The following is a 20,428-nucleotide window of genomic DNA, read 5'->3' as shown; positions in this document are numbered from 1 at the left end:
GGTTTTCCCTTTGTAATCCGTGATTGTCTGTAGACCCTGCCACATACATTGTGTGTCTGAGCCGTTGAATTGCGACTCAACTTTGTCTCTGTACTGATTTTTGCTGTGTGATTGCCTTATGGAGGGAATAACTACACTGTATTTAACAATATTCCCAGTCATCTTGCCATGGTTAAATGCGGTGGTTCTTGCTTTCAATTTTGTGCGAATGCTGCCATTATCCACAGTTTCTGGTTTGGTTAGGTTTTAATAGTCACAGTGGGAACCGCATCCCCTATACACTTCCTGATAAACTCATTCACCGTGTCCGTGTATTCGTCTGTTGTTCTCAAAGGCTACCTGGAACATATCCCACTGTTTTTCCAGCGCGACTACTACGTTAATGTGTTGATAGAACTTCGGTAGTGTTTTCCTCAAATGTGCTTTGTTCAAATCCCCAGCTACAATAAATGCGACCTCAGGATTTGTTTCCAGTTTGCATAAAGTCCAGTGTAGTTCCTTGAGGGCCGTCGTGGTACTGGCTTGAGGGGGAATATACATGGCTGTGACTTTAACCGAAGAAAATTATCTTGGGAGGTAATACTGTTGGCATTTGATTTGTGATGTATTCCAGATTAGATTAACAAAGGTATTGAGTTTCTGTACGTTTATCACAATCACACCACCATCATAAAACATACACCATCGCCTTTCTTCTTCCCGGAGTGTTCTTTATTCCTGTCTGTGCGATGTACTGGGAATCCAGCTCACTATATGGATGCAGACAGTATATCGGAGATAGGCATGATTCCAGGAAACAGAGTATGTTACAGTCCCTGATGTCTCTCTGGAAAGAGATCCTCGTCCTGAACTCTACTTAGTATTTTGTCCTGAGACTGAATATTAGCGAGTAATATACTCGGAAGTGGTGGATGGTGTACACACCTCCGGAGTTGGACTATAAGTCCCAGAGGCATCTTGGCGCAGCCTCTGGGATCAGTTCAATTGCCCTGGGGGGTACAAACAAAGGATCCCATTTGGAAAGTTGTATTTCTGGTCAGAATGCTGTTGAGTTACCACCACTCTGATATCCAAAAGTTCTTTACAGCTGTATGAAATAAAACAAAAAATGTTCTGGGTTAATAATGTAAGAAATAAAACACAAAAAATACTGCAAGTTGCTTAGGCGCTCGAAGCAGAGCTGTGATGTCTGTCAGCCCCATCTTTCCTACAGCTGTTGTATTTGGCGCATATGACAAATTAAATTACATTTTATTTGACCCCATTTTTAAAACAGAGGTACTTCTCATGCAATAAATGAAATGGTCAGCATAGAATCAGCCCACTTGTGTAGCTCTATATCATGTTGGAGAGCGAAGTGATGACGGGTGAGTTTCCAACCATGAAAGAAGACTCCTGTAGACATCTTGGATTACAGCTGAAGACCTATACTTCACATAGTGCAGTGCCCTTGTTTTACCCACAGCTGTCTCGCGGTGTTAGCATCCATCACAAAAAGCTGCTGCCTGTCGACCCATCAGGGAATGGACTGATTCCACTCAAATGCGCTACATTCTTCCAGTTTTGTAATATGTTATACATACTATTACATTGAAAATAGTAATTCATGGAATTGAGAAGAGGGACAAAGGCAGGGTTGGTATTTTCTGTCCCAGGAAAAGCGATGACAAAAGACTTTACTGTGATTAAGCTCACAGTCAAATACTCCAGACCTACAGATGTAAGATCTGTATTTGAGATTTATAAAGTCTTCTAAAGTTTCCACATTGTAATCTGACTTGATTTGCACTTTTGAAAAGTGTATCATATCAACTGCTGAACCCAATCTAAGAGCACATTTGACGCTGTTACCAGAGAATCCACAATATACATTCAGCACCATGAACGGGGGGCGGTCAGAAATTAACCCGTATAAGTCGATCAGCACCAACGAATGCACAAAGCGGTCAAAAAACACCCTATTTTATCTGCAAATAATAGGCAATAGCCTCTATTATAAAACATAGATATATAGATCACAGCTAATGACCCAGTACATGTTCATGGAAGTTACGCACGGTGGCAAAACTGACATACTGGTATTTCAAATGATCTGCTTTCCACAGAGGCCCAAAGCAAAAACACCAGCAAATCAATCAAGTGGAGCACTCAAACAGATTGCTTAAATAGCAGCATGCCTTTTAACAGTATATGATGTGTATGTGCTTACTATTATTCTTATAGCCTAGTTAAACGTATAGGCTATGATGATGAAATGGCTCAGCGGCCGTGCACCAGAACATGGTTTCCAAAGGCAGATCAAGCATAGTCGTAGATTGGCAAGCAATGTACATTAATCTCAATAAAGCTTGATTTATATAGGCTGTCTGGGTAGTCTCCCATGTAAAAATATAAGCATACTCATTTGATGGGCATTCGACGGGCCTTGCGCTCTGCGAAGTCTTTGACTGGCATTCAAATCTGTGGTCCTGGCCCTGGTGTTTTCAATGGACAGAAGGGCCAACCCACTCAGTCTCTTCTGTCCCATGGTGCTCCTCAGGTATGATTTGAATTATTTTCAGTTTGGAAAAGGAGAGCTCTGCACTGGCTACTGTTGCAGGCAGAGTCATAAAAAGGAGTCCAGACAGGACCTCTATCATGTCCTTGAGTAGGCTGATTGCTCTGTCTTTGGCCTGTAGCATTTTGGAGACGACCTAAAACCTTAATCGGCAGAATGACTACAAAATCACTTTTTCAGTGCTGATGTATCATCCCTCCTCGTCCTTCTTGTCACTTAAAAGCACAATCTTGGTGAGGGCATTCATTACATCCACATATCTGTATCTCAGGGCAGCAAGGGACTCATATCTAGATGACCAGTGGGTGGGACACAGTCGTTTTAGAGTAACATTTTATTTTTTTGATGTAAAATCAAATATACTGCACCACTCAACATTGACCACCTCTTTATGCCGTGCCCGAAGAAGGTGGATAATAGTTCAACAGTATCATAAAACGGGTGAATCTCTGGAAGATTTTCGACAGAGTCGTTGAGAGCCAGGTTAAGATTGTGCGCTGCGCAATGCACATAAACAGCAAGCGGCTCTTTTTTGGATATTCTGGCCTGCACACCCGAATAGACCCTGCTCATGTCAGCAGCTCCATCATACCACCGCCCATGACATTTTAAAAAATCCAGCCCATTATATTCTATGCTGCCCAGGATGTTATGTTGAAGCTCAGCTGCTGATGTGTCAGCAGTCTCTGTGAAAACATGTTTTTAGAAATATTTGCAAATGTATTGGAAATCAAAAACAAAAATATCTAATTTACTTAAGTATTCAAACCCCTGATTCAACATATGTTAGAATCACCTTTGGCAGATCTACAGCTGAGATTACAGAGTCTTTCTGGGTAAGTCTCTAAGAGCTTTGCGCACCTGGGTTGTACAAAATGTGAACATTATTTTTTAAATTCTTCAAGGTCTTTCAAGTTAGTTGCTGATCAATGCTAGAAAGCAATTTTCAAGTCTTACAACAGCTTTTTTCAAGACGATTTTTAGTCAAAACTCTAACAAGGCCAATCAGGTACATTGAATGTCATCTTGATAAGAAACTTCAGTGTATTTTTGGCCTTGTGTTTTAGGTTATTGTCCTGCTGAAAGGTGAATTTGTTTCCCAGTGTCTGTTGGAAGCAGGCTGAATTAATGTTTTCCTCTAGGATTCTGCCTGTGCTCTATTCCGTTTCTTTTTATCATAAACTCCCTAGTCCTTGCCAATGACAAGCATACCCATAACATGATGCAGCCACCACCATGCTGGAAAATATTAAGAGTGATACTCAGTGATGTGTTGTTGGATATGTCCCAAACATAATGCTTTGTATTCAGGACATAAAGTTAATTTCTTTGCAACATTTTTTAAAGTTTTACTTAAGTGCCTTATTACAAACAGGATGCATGTTTTGTAATATTTTTATTTTGTATGGGCTTCCTTCTTTTCACTCCATCATTTGGGTTAGTATTGTGGAGTAACCACAATGTTGTTGATCAATAGTAAGTTTCCTCCTATCACAGCCATTAAACTCTAACTGTTTTAAAGTAACCATTGGCCTCATGGGGAAATCCCTGAGTGGTTTTCTTCCTGTCTGGCAATTCATTTAGGAAGGATGACGGTATCTTTGTAGTGACTAGGTGTATTGATACACCATCCAAAGTGGTATAAGGGATATTCAATGTCTGCTTTTTTTCTTTTGACCCATCATTGGAAATCCTCCCTGGTCTTTGAGGTTGAATCTGTGTTTGAAATTCACTGCTCGACTGAGGGACCTTACAGATAATTGTATGTGTGGGGTACAGAGACGAGGTAGTCATTCAAAAATCATGTTAAACAATATTATTGAACACCAAGTGAGTCCATGCAACTTATTATTTGACTTGTTAAGCAAATGCTTACTCCTAAACGTATTTGGGCTCGCCATAACAAATGGGTTGAATACATATTGACTCAAGAAATTTCAGTTTTTCATTTATTATGAATTTGTAAAAATGTCTAAAAACATAATTCCGCTTTCATAGTATGCGGTATTGTATGTAGGCCAGTGACACCAAATCTAAATTTAATACATTTTTTATTCAGGCTGTAACACAACAAAATGTGGAAAAAGTCAAGGGTTGTGAATACTTTCTGAAGGCACTGTATATGTGTATAAGGGACACTTCATGTTTTGTGGATAATATTTACATAAATCCTGACAGGCTGATCAGATTCAATTCCAGCCTTTACTTTTTTATTTATCACCAAAATTTTTAACCAAGAAAATTGGTTAATTGGTACATTTGTGAGGTAATGCTGCAATCAGTTGGTGGTAACTTTGGATAGAGCAGACATTTCCATATCTTTTGTTAACTGCATGTGTATAATTGACAAAGATTACAAGGTCTCATTGTTGAATTAAAAGGTGGGGCTGTAGTTACATTGCCAGCAGTCTAAACACTAGGGTAGGATTTGTTATTATTATGTTTGGGCAGGGTTTTTCATGGCAGGTCTTGCCACATGTGAACATTAGACTGGCTTCTAGAGGATTAAAGACCCTCTCAAACTGAAACAGCTTCTCCAAATGCCCTGTCATTCACGTAAACAAAGAACACACAAATTCTGCTGGAGAGTATGCAAACCAGACTCTTTATCCTCAGCAAAGTACCACTTACTCTGAGAGGAACAGGTACTGCTGAGCCAAGGGAGGAGAAAGAAGAATCAAAACACTGTTTTTTTAACAATGTTGATGGGTGATGGCCTAAGAGGCAATGGTCGTGAGGTAGTCCTCCAAATGTTACCATGCAGACAGAGAAACCCCCTAAAGATAATTGTCCATCTACTGGGATGTTCAAGAGGCCCTTACAACACAGCTGGCAGTGGATAGTTAGTAGTAGAAGTGGAGTGATGGCTGAAACAATAAAGCAGAATTACACAACAGCCTTGGATTTTGTTGGCAGCATACCTGTGAGCTCTAGTAATAACAGGCAGCATTTTCTACATCAGATGGAAAATAATTCTACACAGCACACTATAAACAAATGGTTCTATATAGTTAGTGCCAAATAAGGGTTATTTGGTTTGTAACCATAGCAAATCCCTTGTTGGTGCTTTATGGAACCTTTTTATGAAGGTTCTATAAAGAACCATGCTCATAACGTTCTAAATATAACCTGTATGGTGCTATGTACAACCCTTTCATAAGGTTGTATAATGAACCATTAAAAACAGCTTCTATATGGCACAAAAAAGGTTCCACTATGGTTACAACCATTTTTGGGGTTATATAAAACCTTGTATTAAAGTTTTTTTATAGAACCTTTACAGAGAAAGGGGATTGGGGATTCATTACAAATACATGAGAAGGGGTCAAGTTCAAATGTAAACTTAAGGAAAAACATGAACTTTTCTCGCAATTCAAGTCTTGTTTTCATCTTCCATTTATTGTCATAGCTATTTGAGAAAAAAAATATAGATTTATCATATATACAGTGCCTTGCGAAAGTATTCGGCCCCCTTTAATTTTGCGACATTTCAGGCTTCAAACAAAAAAAATATCAAACTGTATTTTTTTGTGAAGAATCAACAACAAGTGGGACACAATCATGAAGTGGAACGACATTTATTGGATATTTCAAACTTTTTTAACAAATCAAAAACTGAAAAATTGGGCGTGCAAAATTATTCAGCCCCTTTACTTTCAGTGCAGCAAACTCTCTCCAGAAGTTCAGTGAGGATCTCTGAATGATCCAATGTTGACCTAAATGACTAATGATGATAAATACAATCCACCTGTGTGTAATCAAGTCTCCGTATAAATGCACCTGCACTGTGATAGTCTCAGAGGTCCGTTAAAAGCGCAGAGAGCATCATGAAGAACAAGGAACACACCAGGCAGGTCCGAGATACTGTTGTGAAGAAGTTTAAAGCCGGATTTGGATACAAAAAGATTTCCCAAGCTTTAAACATCCCAAGGAGCACTGTGCAAGCGATAATATTGAAATGGAAGGAGTATCAGACCACTGCAAATCTACCAAGACCTGGCCGTCCCTCTAAACTTTCAGCTCATACAAGGAGAAGACTTATCAGAGATGCAGCCAAGAGGCCCATGATCACTCTGGATGAACTGCAGAGATCTACAGCTGAGGTGGGAGACTCTGTCCATAGGACAACAATCAGTCGTATATTGCACAAATCTGGCCTTTATGGAAGAGTGGCAAGATGAAAGCCATTTCTTAAAGATATACATAAAAAGTGTTGTTTAAAGTTTGCCACCTGGGAGACACACCAAACATGTGGAAGAAGGTGCTCTGGTCAGATGAAACCAAAATTGAACTTTTTGGCAACAATGCAAAACGTTATGTTTGGCGTAAAAGCAACACAGCTCATCACCCTGAACACACCATCCCCACTGTCAAATATGGTGGTGGCAGCATCATGGTTTGGGCCTGCTTTTCTTCAGCAGGGACAGGGAAGATGGTTAAAATTGATGGGAAGATGGATGAAGCCAAATACAGGACCATTCTGGAAGAAAACCTGATGGAGTCTGCAAAAGACCTGAGACTGGGACGGAGATTTGTCTTCCAACAAGACAATGATCCAAAACATAAAGCAAAATTTACAATGGAATGGTTCAAAAATAAACATATGCAGGTGTTAGAATGGCCAAGTCAAAGTCCAGACCTGAATCCAATCGATAATCTGTGGAAAGAACTGAAAACTGCTGTTCACAAATGCTCTCCATCCAACCTCACTGAGCTCGAGCTGTTTTGCAAGGAGTAATGGGAAAAAATGTCAGTCTCTCGATGTGCAAAACTGATAGAGACATACCCCAAGCGACTTACAGCTGTAATCGCAGCAAAAGGTGGCGCTACAAAGTATTAACTTAAGGGGGCTGAATAATTTTGCACGCCCAATTTTTCCGTTTTTGATTTGTTAAAAAAGTTTGAAATATCCAATAAATGTCGTTCCACTTCATGATTGTGTCCCACTTGTTGTTGAGTCTTCACAAAAAAATACAGTTTTATATCTTTATGTTTGAAGCCTGAAATGTGGCAAAAGGTCGCAAAGTTCAAGGGGGCCGAATACTTTCGCAAGGCACTGTATCAAATATCAAAATTGATATCAAAATATAAACTTGGCAATACTTTGCAATACTAAAATATGAGTTTATATTGGAAAAATTAATGAAGGTACCTGATTATTTCCATTTGTTCTTTTTGCTTCCAAGAGTAAACGGTTTCAGTTTACATTTACAAAACATTTTGCAACAGACTAAATATTTAGCATTGGAATCCGATTAATGAATACACCCCAGTTTATGGTTTGTAGTAGTCCAACTAAGATGGACATTTAGGCATAGTTGAATCTGCTCAATAAAGTAAGTACATTGCTCCAAAAAGGGGCATGATGTCCATTGTTGTCTCAAGAGCAGTAGAAGAGAAATAGGTATTTGTATCTATTTAAGCATGTATTTAGCCATATTAATGATGACCTAAGGCAATTGAAGTTATCCATTTAATTGTGGTGGAACAGAAATATTCCAAGAAGCAGAACTATGGTGCATGTTCCTTTGCTCAGGCGAGGTGACAAAACAACCAATGGATGAACTCTGCCAGTTCACCCTGGGTTCATAGCCCAAAAAAAGCATCCCAGCGGTCAAGACAAACTATGCCAGCGATGGATGTAGAGTCACCGCCAGCGAAGTAGCCGTGATTTGCACAGAGCTGTAGTTGGTCTCCACCGCCTAGCTCACGCAGCAATGTTGCTTCAAAAGTTGATACATGTGCATCCAGGTAGGCCTATACTTATGCGAGCCAACTTATTTGAATTACATTATTTCATATGATTTAATACATGTAATGGGTATAAAAAATTTTAGAGACATTTATTTCAACATTACAAAGAAAAACGTTTAGAAACAATGGCAATACTGCACAGAGCCTTGCTGTTGAAAAACCACAGCAGTGTCCAAAATTTCGGATGTCGCAGATGCACCTAAATAAATTATTACCTTGCACTTTGAACTGAAATCGTTGTAATTTGTCAGAATGAGAGGTGAGTGAGGAACTGCCCATTGGTGTACAGATGTAGGATCTTCATTTGAGCCAGTTTGCTACAGCTGGAAAATAATCCTACAGCAAGAGGAAATTGGAACTATATGGATTACAATGAATGGATTTTTTTTTAGGTGTTAATACATTGACATTACAAGATGGAAATTACAACATTCAGAAGCCTTTTTAAACCTCAGATAAAACTACACATTTAACATTTCTTGCATTGCAAGAAAGTAGTTTCAGGTGAAACAGGATATGATCCTACTTTGACCGTGATATATTAACAGTATAGTTCGATAATTCTCTGCGTCCAGTTCGGAGGAAGTTAGAGGTAGTTTTGCGAGCATGCTAGCTGTTCCCATAGACTTCCAGTAATTGTGCTAAAGCTAGTTAGGAACAGACTCAGAGACATACAAATTGTATTCACAAGTTCATCTGCTTCTGGAGAAGCACGGACTCATTGCCAAAATCCTAACTATCCCTTTAAGGACTAATATAGGATTTAGATAGGAATAAACCTTGTGGGAGGGCAAAGATGACATTTGACTTTCATTTCACTGAAAACTCCAACAGCCACACCCAGTGGATTGGTACACCTCACCTGTCTACAATAGTACTAGTACGTTGTTCAGACAGGAGCGAGGAGTAACATACGGAGAGGACACTATTCAAGTAAGTTACTGAATTTGATTCAGTCTTTCCCGATATTCACTTTACAAGAACATGATAAGCAAAACAGTAAAGTTCTTGCAAACAATTTTGAAACAGGAATTTACATTTTTTAAACCCAGGATGGAAGTAATATCTTTGTCTATGTATTCCCGATATGCTACAAAAGGAGGAAAGGTCAGGAAGGAAGGTGACACATTTTCAGAAGATATGTCTCAAAGAGCAAGACATTCTGGTAAGCACTATCCCCTTAACTATCTCCAGATCATTGTAGATTATGCCATAAAATACATAGCCTCAAACCTCTAACAAACGTTGTATTCCTGACATGTTCAATGCAAACAAATGAAGCAATATTTCATTTTGTTTCATTTGATTTTTAAACACGGACTACACCGAGCACCCGTGTGCGCCATCGTACGCATGTTGATTTCGTCCATCCACACCAGATGTGATTGGGACATGCAGGTTGAAATATCTAAATGAACTATGAACTGACTAGATTCATTTGGGGACAGGTCAAAACACTTGAAACATTCATGGACACTTGCTGTTGCTAGCTAATTTGTCCTGGGATACATTGGGTTGTTATTTTACATGAAACGCACAAGGTTCTTTTTTCCCTGGATCTTTGTACACTTTTGACCAACCCTGACTCACACAAAATCATTCATCCACAGATGAAAGGGTAATCCTAGTTAGTTTCAGTTCAGCTTTCAATCACCCATGTGGGTATATGCTCCTAAAACCAATGACGAGATGGGAGATGCGGGACTTGCAGCGCGTCAAGTGCCCAAAATAAAAACAAGTTCCATTTTAGCGCCTGGCTATGCAGAAGCTCATTGATGCGGGTAGTTTGGGGGAAATTACTGAATAACATGTATCTGTAAATGTATTTTGCAATGCTGGCACCGTGAAATGCAGGCGTAACATGCATGTAAGATTGTAACATTGTAGGATGCACAACTTGCACAAGTACAGGTTGTATCAACTGTCTTGTCATTTTGATTTCAGGGAGGGGCTTTACTGGTAGCCCTTATACCAGGAACAGGGGAAACCGTGAAGCACTGTCTGTTCATCAGGACACTAGACCACAAAGGATTAGACCAAATGGTGACTAGTCTTTGTACTACTATTTGTATTTCATGCTTAATTCAGACATTCACTCAACGAACAACAAATATACTACATACGAATTTAAGAGAAGTTTGAAGATGTTTATATGTGTCTCATATATTTGTAAGACTGAAAGGACAGCGAGGATATATATTTAATTTTGATGTAATATTGCAATGTATTATCATTGTTATGTTCTGTTAACTACTGATGTCCCCTTTAAGGATGGAGCACCCTTGGTCATGCGCAGTGTTGTTCTATGTTATTCTGGTACTAACTAGTTTGAGTAAATGTGAAGCTCCAGTTCAATTGCTTGTATTCTGAGTCTTTCTTATTACATAAATAAGTACTAAGTGTTAAGACACTACAATGGCGACGAGGATGATTACCTGCAGTGTGCATCACGAATACAGATGGAGTTCGTAGGAAGAGAGGAAGATTTTGACCCTGTAGCACAACAGCTAGAAAGCAGTGAAGACGAGGGGAGAGCTGACGAGAACGAGGCGGCAGATCAAAGACCCGTGGAGCCGGAGGTAAAGAGAATGGCTAGCATCGGGAAAATAGATGTGTTTGATGACACGCAAGAAAACTGGGCAACTTACATTGAACGACTGGAACAGTACTTCATTGCAAACGACATTGCTGATAACAAAAGAGTACCAGCGTTGTTGAGTTTAATTGGCCCAAAAACATACAGTTTGCTAAGAGATCTGACTGCCCCTCTGAAGCCCTCAAATAAAACATTCACAGAGATTGTGGAGATATTGCAAAATCACCTATCACCTAAACCACTCCTCATCGCGGAACGTTTTCGTTTCCACAAGAGAGATCAGAATGAGGGGGGAGGGTGTTAGTACATATGTAGCAGTGTTGAAGAAACTGTCTGAACATTGCCAGTTGGGAGAGAACCTAAATGACACATTAAGGGATAGATTTGTGTGTGGACTGAAACATGAACACATTCAAAAACGTTTGCTCACAGAATCAGAGCTCACGTTTGCAAAGGCTGTTGAAATTGCTGTGGCTATGGAAATCGCGACTAAAGATGCATTTGAGTTGCAAAGTAAAAGAAGTACTGACCTGTCACAAATTTCCCTGCACAAGTTTTCACGCAGTCGACAGCGCCCCGTGTGGCCGAAAAATGCAACAGGTGTGACAGAGATGGTCACAAAGCAGAGGACTGCCGTTTCAAAGACGAAATTTGTCACAAATGCAGTAGAAGGGGGCACATTCAAAGAGCATGCAAAGCAAAATTCAGTCACAACAGTAAAACTGAGAAAATTAAAGGGTTGGTGAATGCACTAGCAGAGAACAGTGGCAGTGATTCAGATGAACAATTAATTGGTACAATGGAGTTAAACACAGTGACTTCTCCCAGCAGTAGCATAATATGGGTGACACCAGATATCGAAGGCAAACCCCTCAAAATGGAGCTGGACACAGGATCTGCAGTGTCTATAATTTCCACTACTGTCTACAATGAACACTTTAAGGCTATCAAGCTGAAGAACACAAATGTGTTGCTGAAGACATACTCAGGAGAGAGATTGAGCCCAATGGGGGCGTTGCAGGTCAGAGTGCATTATGGGGGGCAAACACAGCAGTTACAGCTGTATGTGGTGCCTGGAACTGGCCCCCCATTATTTGGCAGGGAATGGCTTTCAAAAATAAAGCTGAATTGGTGTGACTTGAAAATGCTCCACACGTTCCAGTCCAAAGAGAAAGGCACAGACCAAACACTGGAACACTTGCGGAAGAAATACAACACAGTTTTCAGTGATCAGATGGGAACAGTAAAAGGCTTCACAGCAAAACTTGTACTAAGAGATGACGCAACCCCGAAATTCTGCAAAGCCAGATCTGTTCCATACTCCCTGAGACCAAAGGTGGAAGCGGAAATCGATCGCTTGCAGGATGCAGGGATCCTGACGAAAGTGGACAGAAGCGAATGGGCCACACCCATAGTTCCTATTGTGAAGAAAGACGGGTCTGTTAGAATGTGTGGGGACGTCAAGGTAACTGTGAATTCAATGTTGCATGTGGACCAATACCCCCTACCACGTCTGGATGACATCTTTGCTGCACTAGCTGGTGGGAAACACTTCAGTAAAATCGATCTGAAACAGGCTTACCTGCAGCTACCGGTTGAAGAGAGTTCCAAACAGTACCTGACAATAAACACACACAAAGGTCTATACAGGTATAACCGCCTGGTTTTTGGCATTGCATCAGCCCCAGCCATTTGGCAACGAACTATTGACCAGATTTTGCAAGGAATCCCAGGAACCCAGTGTATCCTGGATGACATGATCATAACAGGACGCACCGACAAAGAGCACCTGGCTAACCTGGAAGAGGTCCTGAAAAGACTGAAAGAGTATGGTCCACAGGCAAACTTAAAGAAGTGTGAGTTCTTCAAAGACAAGATTGTCTTCTGTGGACATGAGATTGACTGCAATGGATTGCACAAAACACAGGACAAAATCGAGGCAGTGGTACAGGCACCACGACCACAAAATATCACAGAAGTAAGATCTTTCACGGGACTGATCAATTACTACAGAAGATTCCTCCCAAACCTTTCAGCAGTACTCCAGCCTCTAAATCAGCTCCTGGAAAAGAATAGGACATGGCGGTGGACAGAGCAGTGTGAAAATGCATTTCTGGAGGCAAAACGGCTCATAACATCTGAACAGGTCCTGATGCATTACGACCCTGAAATGCCAGTGAAGTTGGCTTGTGATGCGTCCCCTTATGGATTAGGGGCAGTCCTTTCACACACACTGAAAGATGGGTCAGAGAGGCCAGTTGCATTTGCGTCACGAACATTGAATGATGCAGAGAAAAACTACTCACAAATCGACAAAGAAGCACTGGCACTAGTGTGGGGCGTCAAGAAATTCCACGCATACCTATATGGCAAGCGTTTCACACTGGTTACAGATCACCAGCCGTTGCTTTCCATTTTCAGTCCAAAGAAAGGCATTCCGGCAATGACAGCAGCCAGGTTACAGCGATATGCCCTGTTCCTTGCCAGTCATATGTATGACATTGAGTTTAAGCCGTCATCCCTCCACACAAATGCAGATGGATTATCCAGACTGCCGTGTACAAGAGAAAGACAGAGGGTGGATGCAGTGGACATGTTCCATACCGCTCAGCTCGAGGCCCTACCAGTCACAAGCACAGTTATCAAACAGGAGACAAGGAAAGATGTGACCTTGTCAAAAGTGTACACTTACACCATGTCAGGATGGCCAGCTACTGGCAGAAAGGAGCTGACTCCGTATTTCCAGCGGAGAAACGAAATTACAACGTACCAAGGATGTTTGATGTGGGGAATGAGAGTCATGATACCCCAGAAATGCCAACATCAGGTTTTGCAGCAACTACATGAAGGTCATGTTGGAATTGTCAAAATGAAGCTGCTCGCAAGGAGCCACTTCTGGTGGCCAGGTCTGGACCAACAGATAGAAAATATGGCAAAGAACTGTAGTGGATGTTTGGAAACCCTTCACATGCCTGCTCCTGTCCCAGTCCACCCATGGGAATGGCCCGCAGAGCCATGGCAGAGAATTCATGTGGACTACGCTGGTCCTTTTGAAAAGCACATGTTTCTGGTTATAGTTGATGCCCATTCCAAATGGCCAGAGGTGTTTTGCACTGACTCCTCCACCTCAGCTCAGACGATAGAGTGTCTCAGAACAACGTTTGCACGCTTCGGTTTGCCACTGCAGCTGGTAAGTGACAACGCGCAAGCTTTTGTAAGTGACGAGTTTACAAGATTCATGTCAGTAAATGGAATCAAACACTCAACCTCAGCTCCGTACCACCCTGCCACCAATGGGCTGGCAGAACGCTTTGTGCAAACCCTAAAGCAAGGACTCCGTGCAGCAAAACGAGACGAAGGGACTTTGCAAACAAAACTGGCCAAGTTCCTGGCCTCCTACCGAAACACCCCACATGCCACGACAAATGAAAGCCCAGCCGCACTGATGTTCGGGAGGCCTCTCCACACACAGCTGGACATCATGAAGCCAATCAGGCGTAATGAAGTGCTGAACAAACAAGCCAAGATGCTCTCCGGTGGCCGGGAGCGCCATCTCCAAACAGGACAGGAAGTGATGGTGCGAGACTACAGAAGAGGAGGGAAATGGACAAGAGGGACCGTACACACACAAACGGGATCCAGAACTTACCAGGTTCAAGTAAGCCCAGACATAATGTGGCGGCGTCACATTAACCAAATGCATTCCAGGGAAAACAGCACAACAATCGAGAGAGAACAGGCACAGAGAGCTCCTGAGAGTGACACACAGGGAACTGTAGAGGACGGTGGGGCAGTAGAGAGACCCCAGGCTGAAAGAAGGGAACGTGTTGAGGAAGGTGCTGCTATAGCAGACGCTATAATGGAACAAGCACACACTGAGGATGTTCAGGAGCCTCCAGACGATCTGAGGCGCTACCCAGAACGAAGGCACCGTCCACCAGACAGACTAGACTTATAAACAAACAAGCAAAAACAAACTGTTCAAGTTCAAATTAAAAGATGCAAAATAACTACAACAAGTTCTGGGAAATGTTTCAGTTGTGGTTTGGTAAAATTAACTCTGATTGTATAAGAGAAGGAATGTTATGTTCTGTTAACTACTGATGTCCCCTTTAAGGATGGAGCACCCTTGGTCATGCGCAGTGTTGTTCTATGTTATTCTGGTACTAACTAGTTTGAGTAAATGTGAAGCTCCAGTTCAATTGCTTGTATTCCGAGTCTTTCTTATTACATAAATAAGTACTAAGTGTTAAGACACTACAATCATATCAATACAACAATTAATATAATTTTTCCTCAAATTGTGTTTTAATATTTCTTAAAAAATACATATGAATAAAAATACTGCATACAACTGTGTTTTTGCCTATTCAAAGATGGTGGAATCTGACTACCGTTATATGGTTTAGAGTAGGTTGACGATATTTGCATAACGTGATATATGATGATCTTACTTTATCCTATTTGACTAATTCTGGTTTTGTCTACTGAATTGTCGCTTGATTGCAGGGAGCAGATTTACTAATAGGCCTAACACCAGGAACAGGGGAAACTTTGAAGACCTGTCTGTTCACCAGTTCCCTAGACCTCAAGGAATCAGACAAAACGGTAACCAGTCTTTGTATTTAATGCTTAATTTAGTGTGTACTCCATGAACAAACACAGTGCATACACATTAGAGAGAAGGAAGTTGACAAATATACAATACTATGCTGAATATAATCTGTCTTTGTTTTCAAATAATTGTGTTCAACTATGACTGTGTAGTACTGATTTAGAAAAACACCAATCATAAATATTTCTGATTATGTTAGAGATTATATAACGTGATAAATGTATGATGATCTTGACTTATAATGTCCTATGTGACACAGCTGGCACTCAAGGAATATTCACACCCAAAAGGCACCTGTCAAACATGATTGTCTCCCTCTTGCAACCACTGTCCATTGTAGAAGATGCTGGTTTCCAGGCATTTGTGGATGCCATAAAAAAACCTGGCACCCTCATTCCAAAGGAGACATTTTCTATTCGAAAAGACCTTCTCAGAATGTACAATAAGACGAGGCAGAAGGTAGAGCAATCCCTTGCCTTGGCTCATGACATTGTCTTAACAGCTGAACTGTGGGTTGCAAGAGCAGAAGAGTCCTACCTGACAGTGACTTGCCATGTCATCGACAGAGAATGGAACCTCAATTCCTACGTATTAGAAACAACTAAAGTCCTGGGTGAAGATACATCAGTCGACATAGTAAAACAACTGTTAGGAATTGCAAACGACTGGGGAATAAAAGAAAAGATTCACACCGTGGTGACAAACATAGATGGATCCATGAGAGAAGAGATTTCTAGAAATGGATGGACACACATTCCTTGCTTTGCCCACACTTTAAACCTGGTGTTCAAAGATACATTGATGAAGGATCCTGTTCTTGAGGCAATGCTGAGGAAGTGTCAGAAGATTGTGAGGTTCTTCCACAACGACATAGAAGCTGAGAAAAAGCTAAAAGAGGCTCAACTCCAACAACAGTTGCCTCATCATGGCCTGATCCAGTATGTTGGTGATGGATGGTTCTCTTGCTTCCACATGCTGAAGAGACTTGCTGAGCAATACATGGCTATCAACATGGTGCTTAGCCAAAGGCAAGAGTTCGACCTCTGTCTTAATGGATCTGACATAACTAAAGCCTCCAGTGCGGTAGCAGCCCTTCAGCCGTTCAAAGATGTGACAGAGGAGATGTCACAGAGATGTAAAGACATCTCTAATAATCAGCAGTACTACCTCCTCTCCAACAGCATTCCTCTGGTCGAAGAACTTCAGACCAAAATCAGCAAAGAACAGAGGGGAAACGATGTAGCTAATCACTTAGCCAAGCAATGCAAAATTCATTTTGGTGATTTGAAGAAGAGCCAACGACTAGTCCTTACCACAGCCCTGGACCCAAGGTTCAAAAACCTCATACTGAATGTCAACGACAGTGAAAGTGCTAATCACTTCCTAACTAAATTGCTTAAAGATCTCAAAGCGATTTCATCTCCACTGATAGTTTCATCCGATGTACCAAACTTAGTTCAACTGCTGAAACAGTACAGTGAACACAGCTCAATTCCAGAGATGGAAAACCCACTTGCATGGTGGAGATTTGAAGGATCTGTGAAATTCAAGGATCTGAGCAGGGTAGCCCTTAGAAACCTTGGTGTGGTTTCTACAGCGATCCCCTTGGATAGGGCTTTCCATGAGACAGATAAAATGTTCTACAGCAGACGAAGTTGCCTGGAGCCAGAGAATATCAACATCATACTGTTTCTGAACAGCAACTACACTCCTTAGTTGTGAAGAGGGTCAGTAGTGGTCACATGGTTATCTTTTAAATTAGAACAAATTATGGTCTAGCGATCTGAGCTGCTTCCTCTAGAATTGATATGGCGCTGCCATTATGCTTTTGAATCAAGCCCATTCCTCTTTCAGCACTCTCTTACCTTGCCTATCTGATAAACAATCATCAAATCAAATGTATTTATATATCCCTTCGTATACCAGCTGACATCTCAAAGTGCTGTACAGAAACCCAGCCTAAAACCCCAAACAGCAAGCAATGCAGGTGTAGAAGCACGTGGCTAGGAAAAACTCCCTAGAAAGGCCAAAACCTAGGAAGAAACCTAGAGAGGAACCAGGCTATGACGGGTGGCCAGTCCTCTTCTGGCTGTGCCGGGTGGAGATTATAACAGAACATGGCCAAGATGTTCAAATGTTCATAAATGACCAGCATGTTCAAATAATAATAATCACAGTAGTTGTCGAGGGTGCAACAAGTCAGCACCTCAGGAGTAAATGTCAGTTGGCTTTTCATAGCCGATCATTAAGAGTATCTCTACCACTCCTGCTGTCTCTAGAGAGTTGAAAACTGCAGGTCTGGGACAGGTCCAGTGAACAGGTCAGGATTCCATAGCTGCAGGCAGAACAGTTGAAACTGGAGCAGCAGCACGGTCATGTGGACTGGGGACAGCAAGGAGTCATCATGCCAGGTAGTCCTGAGGCACGGTCCTAGGGCTCAGGTCCTCCGAGAGAAAGAGAGAATTAGAGAGAGCATACTTAAATTCACACAGGACACCCACACAGGACACCCAATAAGACAGCAGAAGTACTCCAGATATAACAGACTGACCCTAGCCCCCTGACACATAAGCTACTGCAGCATAAATACTGGAGGCTGAGACAAGGAGGGGTCAGGAGACACTGTGGACCCATCCGATGCTACCCCCGGACAGGGCCAAACAGGAAGGATATAACCCAACCTACTTTTCAAAAGCACAGCCCCCACACCACTAGAGGGATATCTTCAACCACCAACTTACCATCCTGAGACAAGGCTGAGTATAGCCCACAAAGATCTCCGCCACGGCACAACCCAAGGGGGGGGCGCCAACCCAGACAGGAACATCACGTCAGTGACTCAACCCACTCAAGTGACGCACCCCTCCTAGGGACAGCATGATAGAGCACGAGTAAGCCAGTGACTCAGCCCCTGTAATTAGGTTAGAGGCAGAGAATCCCAGTGGAGACAAGGGAACCACCCAGGCAGAGTCAGCAAGGGCGGTTCGTTGCTCCAGAGCCTTTCCGTTCACCTTCACACTCCTGGGCCAGACTACACCCAATCATATGACCCACTGAAGAGATGAGTCTTCAGTAAAGAGTTGAGACCGAGTCTGCATCTCTCACATGGGTAGGCAGACCATTCCATAAAAACAATAAAATATATAAAGAGTTGGACTGCCCCACTCCTTTAAAACAAGATAACAACTTAGAACTTACTGTATATAAGAACATTGTAAAATGAATGTGAAAAGAACAATCTAAATCTAAAAGCTGAAAACATTCCATGGATTGTGACTGCCACCTAGTGGAGGAGAGACTATCTGGTCTTAGATTTTTTTTCCCCAGTATATTTGGTTTTATCCTATCCTTCCAGACAATACAAGATAACAATGTGACACGGTATGAACAGAAACTATCATAATCTCTTGGTATTTTGAGGATGAGTTGAGAATCATGACGGGTTGATGTTTAAGGCAGCCAGTCCTGTAGCTTGAATGCTCTGGCAGAGTGGCCCTTATACCCACAGTAAACAGAAACAGACAAAAGCAGAGATGTCATACACGTCATACTTCTTTTCAAGGTCAAATTGGCTTCTCTCTACACCTGTAATACATAAGAGAGAGAGCTTATTTTCAGTTTTACCTTGAGATTTACCTACCTATTTTGAAATCTGAAGGTACAATTTTGGTTGAGTAAATCTTCAGTAAAAGTAATTGTTATATAGTCATATTGTATGTACCAAGAATAAATATTGAGTGATATTATTGTACATTTAGCAAATATACTGTCTGCTACACAATATGAATAAATGTACATTTTAAAATGTTCATCAGTAAATGTACATTTTAAATGTATCTCAATGCATTCCTGTCTTTATTCCAGTAGGCAGTTTTATTAATAACATCTGTTGGAAAAAGTTTGGATGTTGCCTCACACATACCTACGTATTAACTAAATGAAGGAAGTTTATTTTAAAATGATTCATAAATATTATCTTGATAACCCCCAAGTTTAAAAAAACGTTTAGGGCTAGGCGTCCCGCTAGCGGGACAACTTCAGGGGAAGCTGGAGGGAGCTCAATTCAAATAAATAATCATAAAGATTATGGATATTAAACATTTAGGTACATACAGTATAAGTGTCATATATCGGTTGAAAGCTAAATTCTTGTTAATCTAACTGCACTTGCCGATTTACAGTAGCTTAACTTCAGTGAAAAAATGCAATAATGTTGTTTGAGGACGGCACCCCACGTCAAAATATTTTTCCACCGGCTCAGTTTTCATAAATTCACAAATAGCGATTAAATGTTCACTTACTTTTTTAAAATCTTCCTCTGATTTGTCATCCAAAGGTTCCCAGCTATAACATGCAGTTTAATTTTGTTAGATAAAATCCTTCTTTATATCCCAAAAAGTCTGTTTAGTTGGTTTCGATTTGAGTAATCCACTCATTCAACATGCAGAGAAAGAAATTTGTTTCAACAAGTCAAAATAAGTTTCTAGTTACTTCTCATATACCCTACAATGTAATCAAACTATAATATTTTTACAGAAAGAAGTATGTTCAATAGGAAACTGATTTTAGCAGGTGCGTCGTGTCTTCATGGCACACGCAAACACAAATTTTCAAGACTGTGTCCCTGTACCAAAACTGATATTTCCTATTCGTTTTTGAAGTTACAAGCCTGAAACCTTGAACATAGACTGCTGACACCCTGTGGAAGCCTTCGTAATTTCCTCCAGGGAGCTAATTTTCAGTATGACCTTATACTTGCCATTGTAAGACGATGGTCTCTCAAAAATGAAATATTCTGGTTGGTTTTTCTTTGGATTTTCTCCTACTATATCTATTGTGTTATAGTCTCCTACATTTCTACAAACTTCAAAGTGTTTTCTTTCCAATGGTACCAATTATATGCATA

The 20,428-nt window shown here is 41.1% G+C and overlaps 1 protein-coding gene across 1 annotated transcript; it reads left to right on the top strand.

Annotated features, from left to right (window-relative positions):
• Positions 1–9,106: 9,106 nt before the first annotated feature.
• LOC149972606 (zinc finger BED domain-containing protein 4-like) lies at positions 9,107–19,358 on the top strand. The gene is made up of 5 exons (XM_090217998.1): positions 9,107–9,244; positions 9,411–9,476; positions 10,256–10,354; positions 15,417–15,515; positions 15,782–19,358. Exons 2-5 carry the CDS (start codon positions 9,452–9,454, stop codon positions 17,236–17,238), a joined length of 1,680 nt encoding a protein of 559 aa, XP_090074124.1. The 5' UTR covers positions 9,107–9,244; positions 9,411–9,451; the 3' UTR covers positions 17,239–19,358.
• The last annotated feature ends 1,070 nt before the right edge of the window (positions 19,359–20,428 follow it).

Source organism: Oncorhynchus mykiss, chromosome 23 (assembly GCF_057628025.1).
Source record: "Oncorhynchus mykiss isolate SJ-2025 chromosome 23, ASM5762802v1, whole genome shotgun sequence".
Taxonomy (NCBI): domain Eukaryota; kingdom Metazoa; phylum Chordata; class Actinopteri; order Salmoniformes; family Salmonidae; genus Oncorhynchus; species Oncorhynchus mykiss.
The sequence above is the reverse complement of the archived record's forward strand: the minus strand, read 5'-3'. Positions and strand labels throughout refer to the sequence as shown.

Coding starts and splice junctions, on each gene's coding strand:
- LOC149972606 (XM_090217998.1), top strand. CDS start 9,452: ATGTCTCAAAGAGCAAGACATTCTG. Junction 9,477..10,255: donor TCAAAGAGCAAGACATTCTG/GTAAGCACTATC, acceptor TTTTGATTTCAG/GGAGGGGCTTTACTGGTAGC. Junction 15,516..15,781: donor TCAAGGAATCAGACAAAACG/GTAACCAGTCTT, acceptor TATGTGACACAG/CTGGCACTCAAGGAATATTC.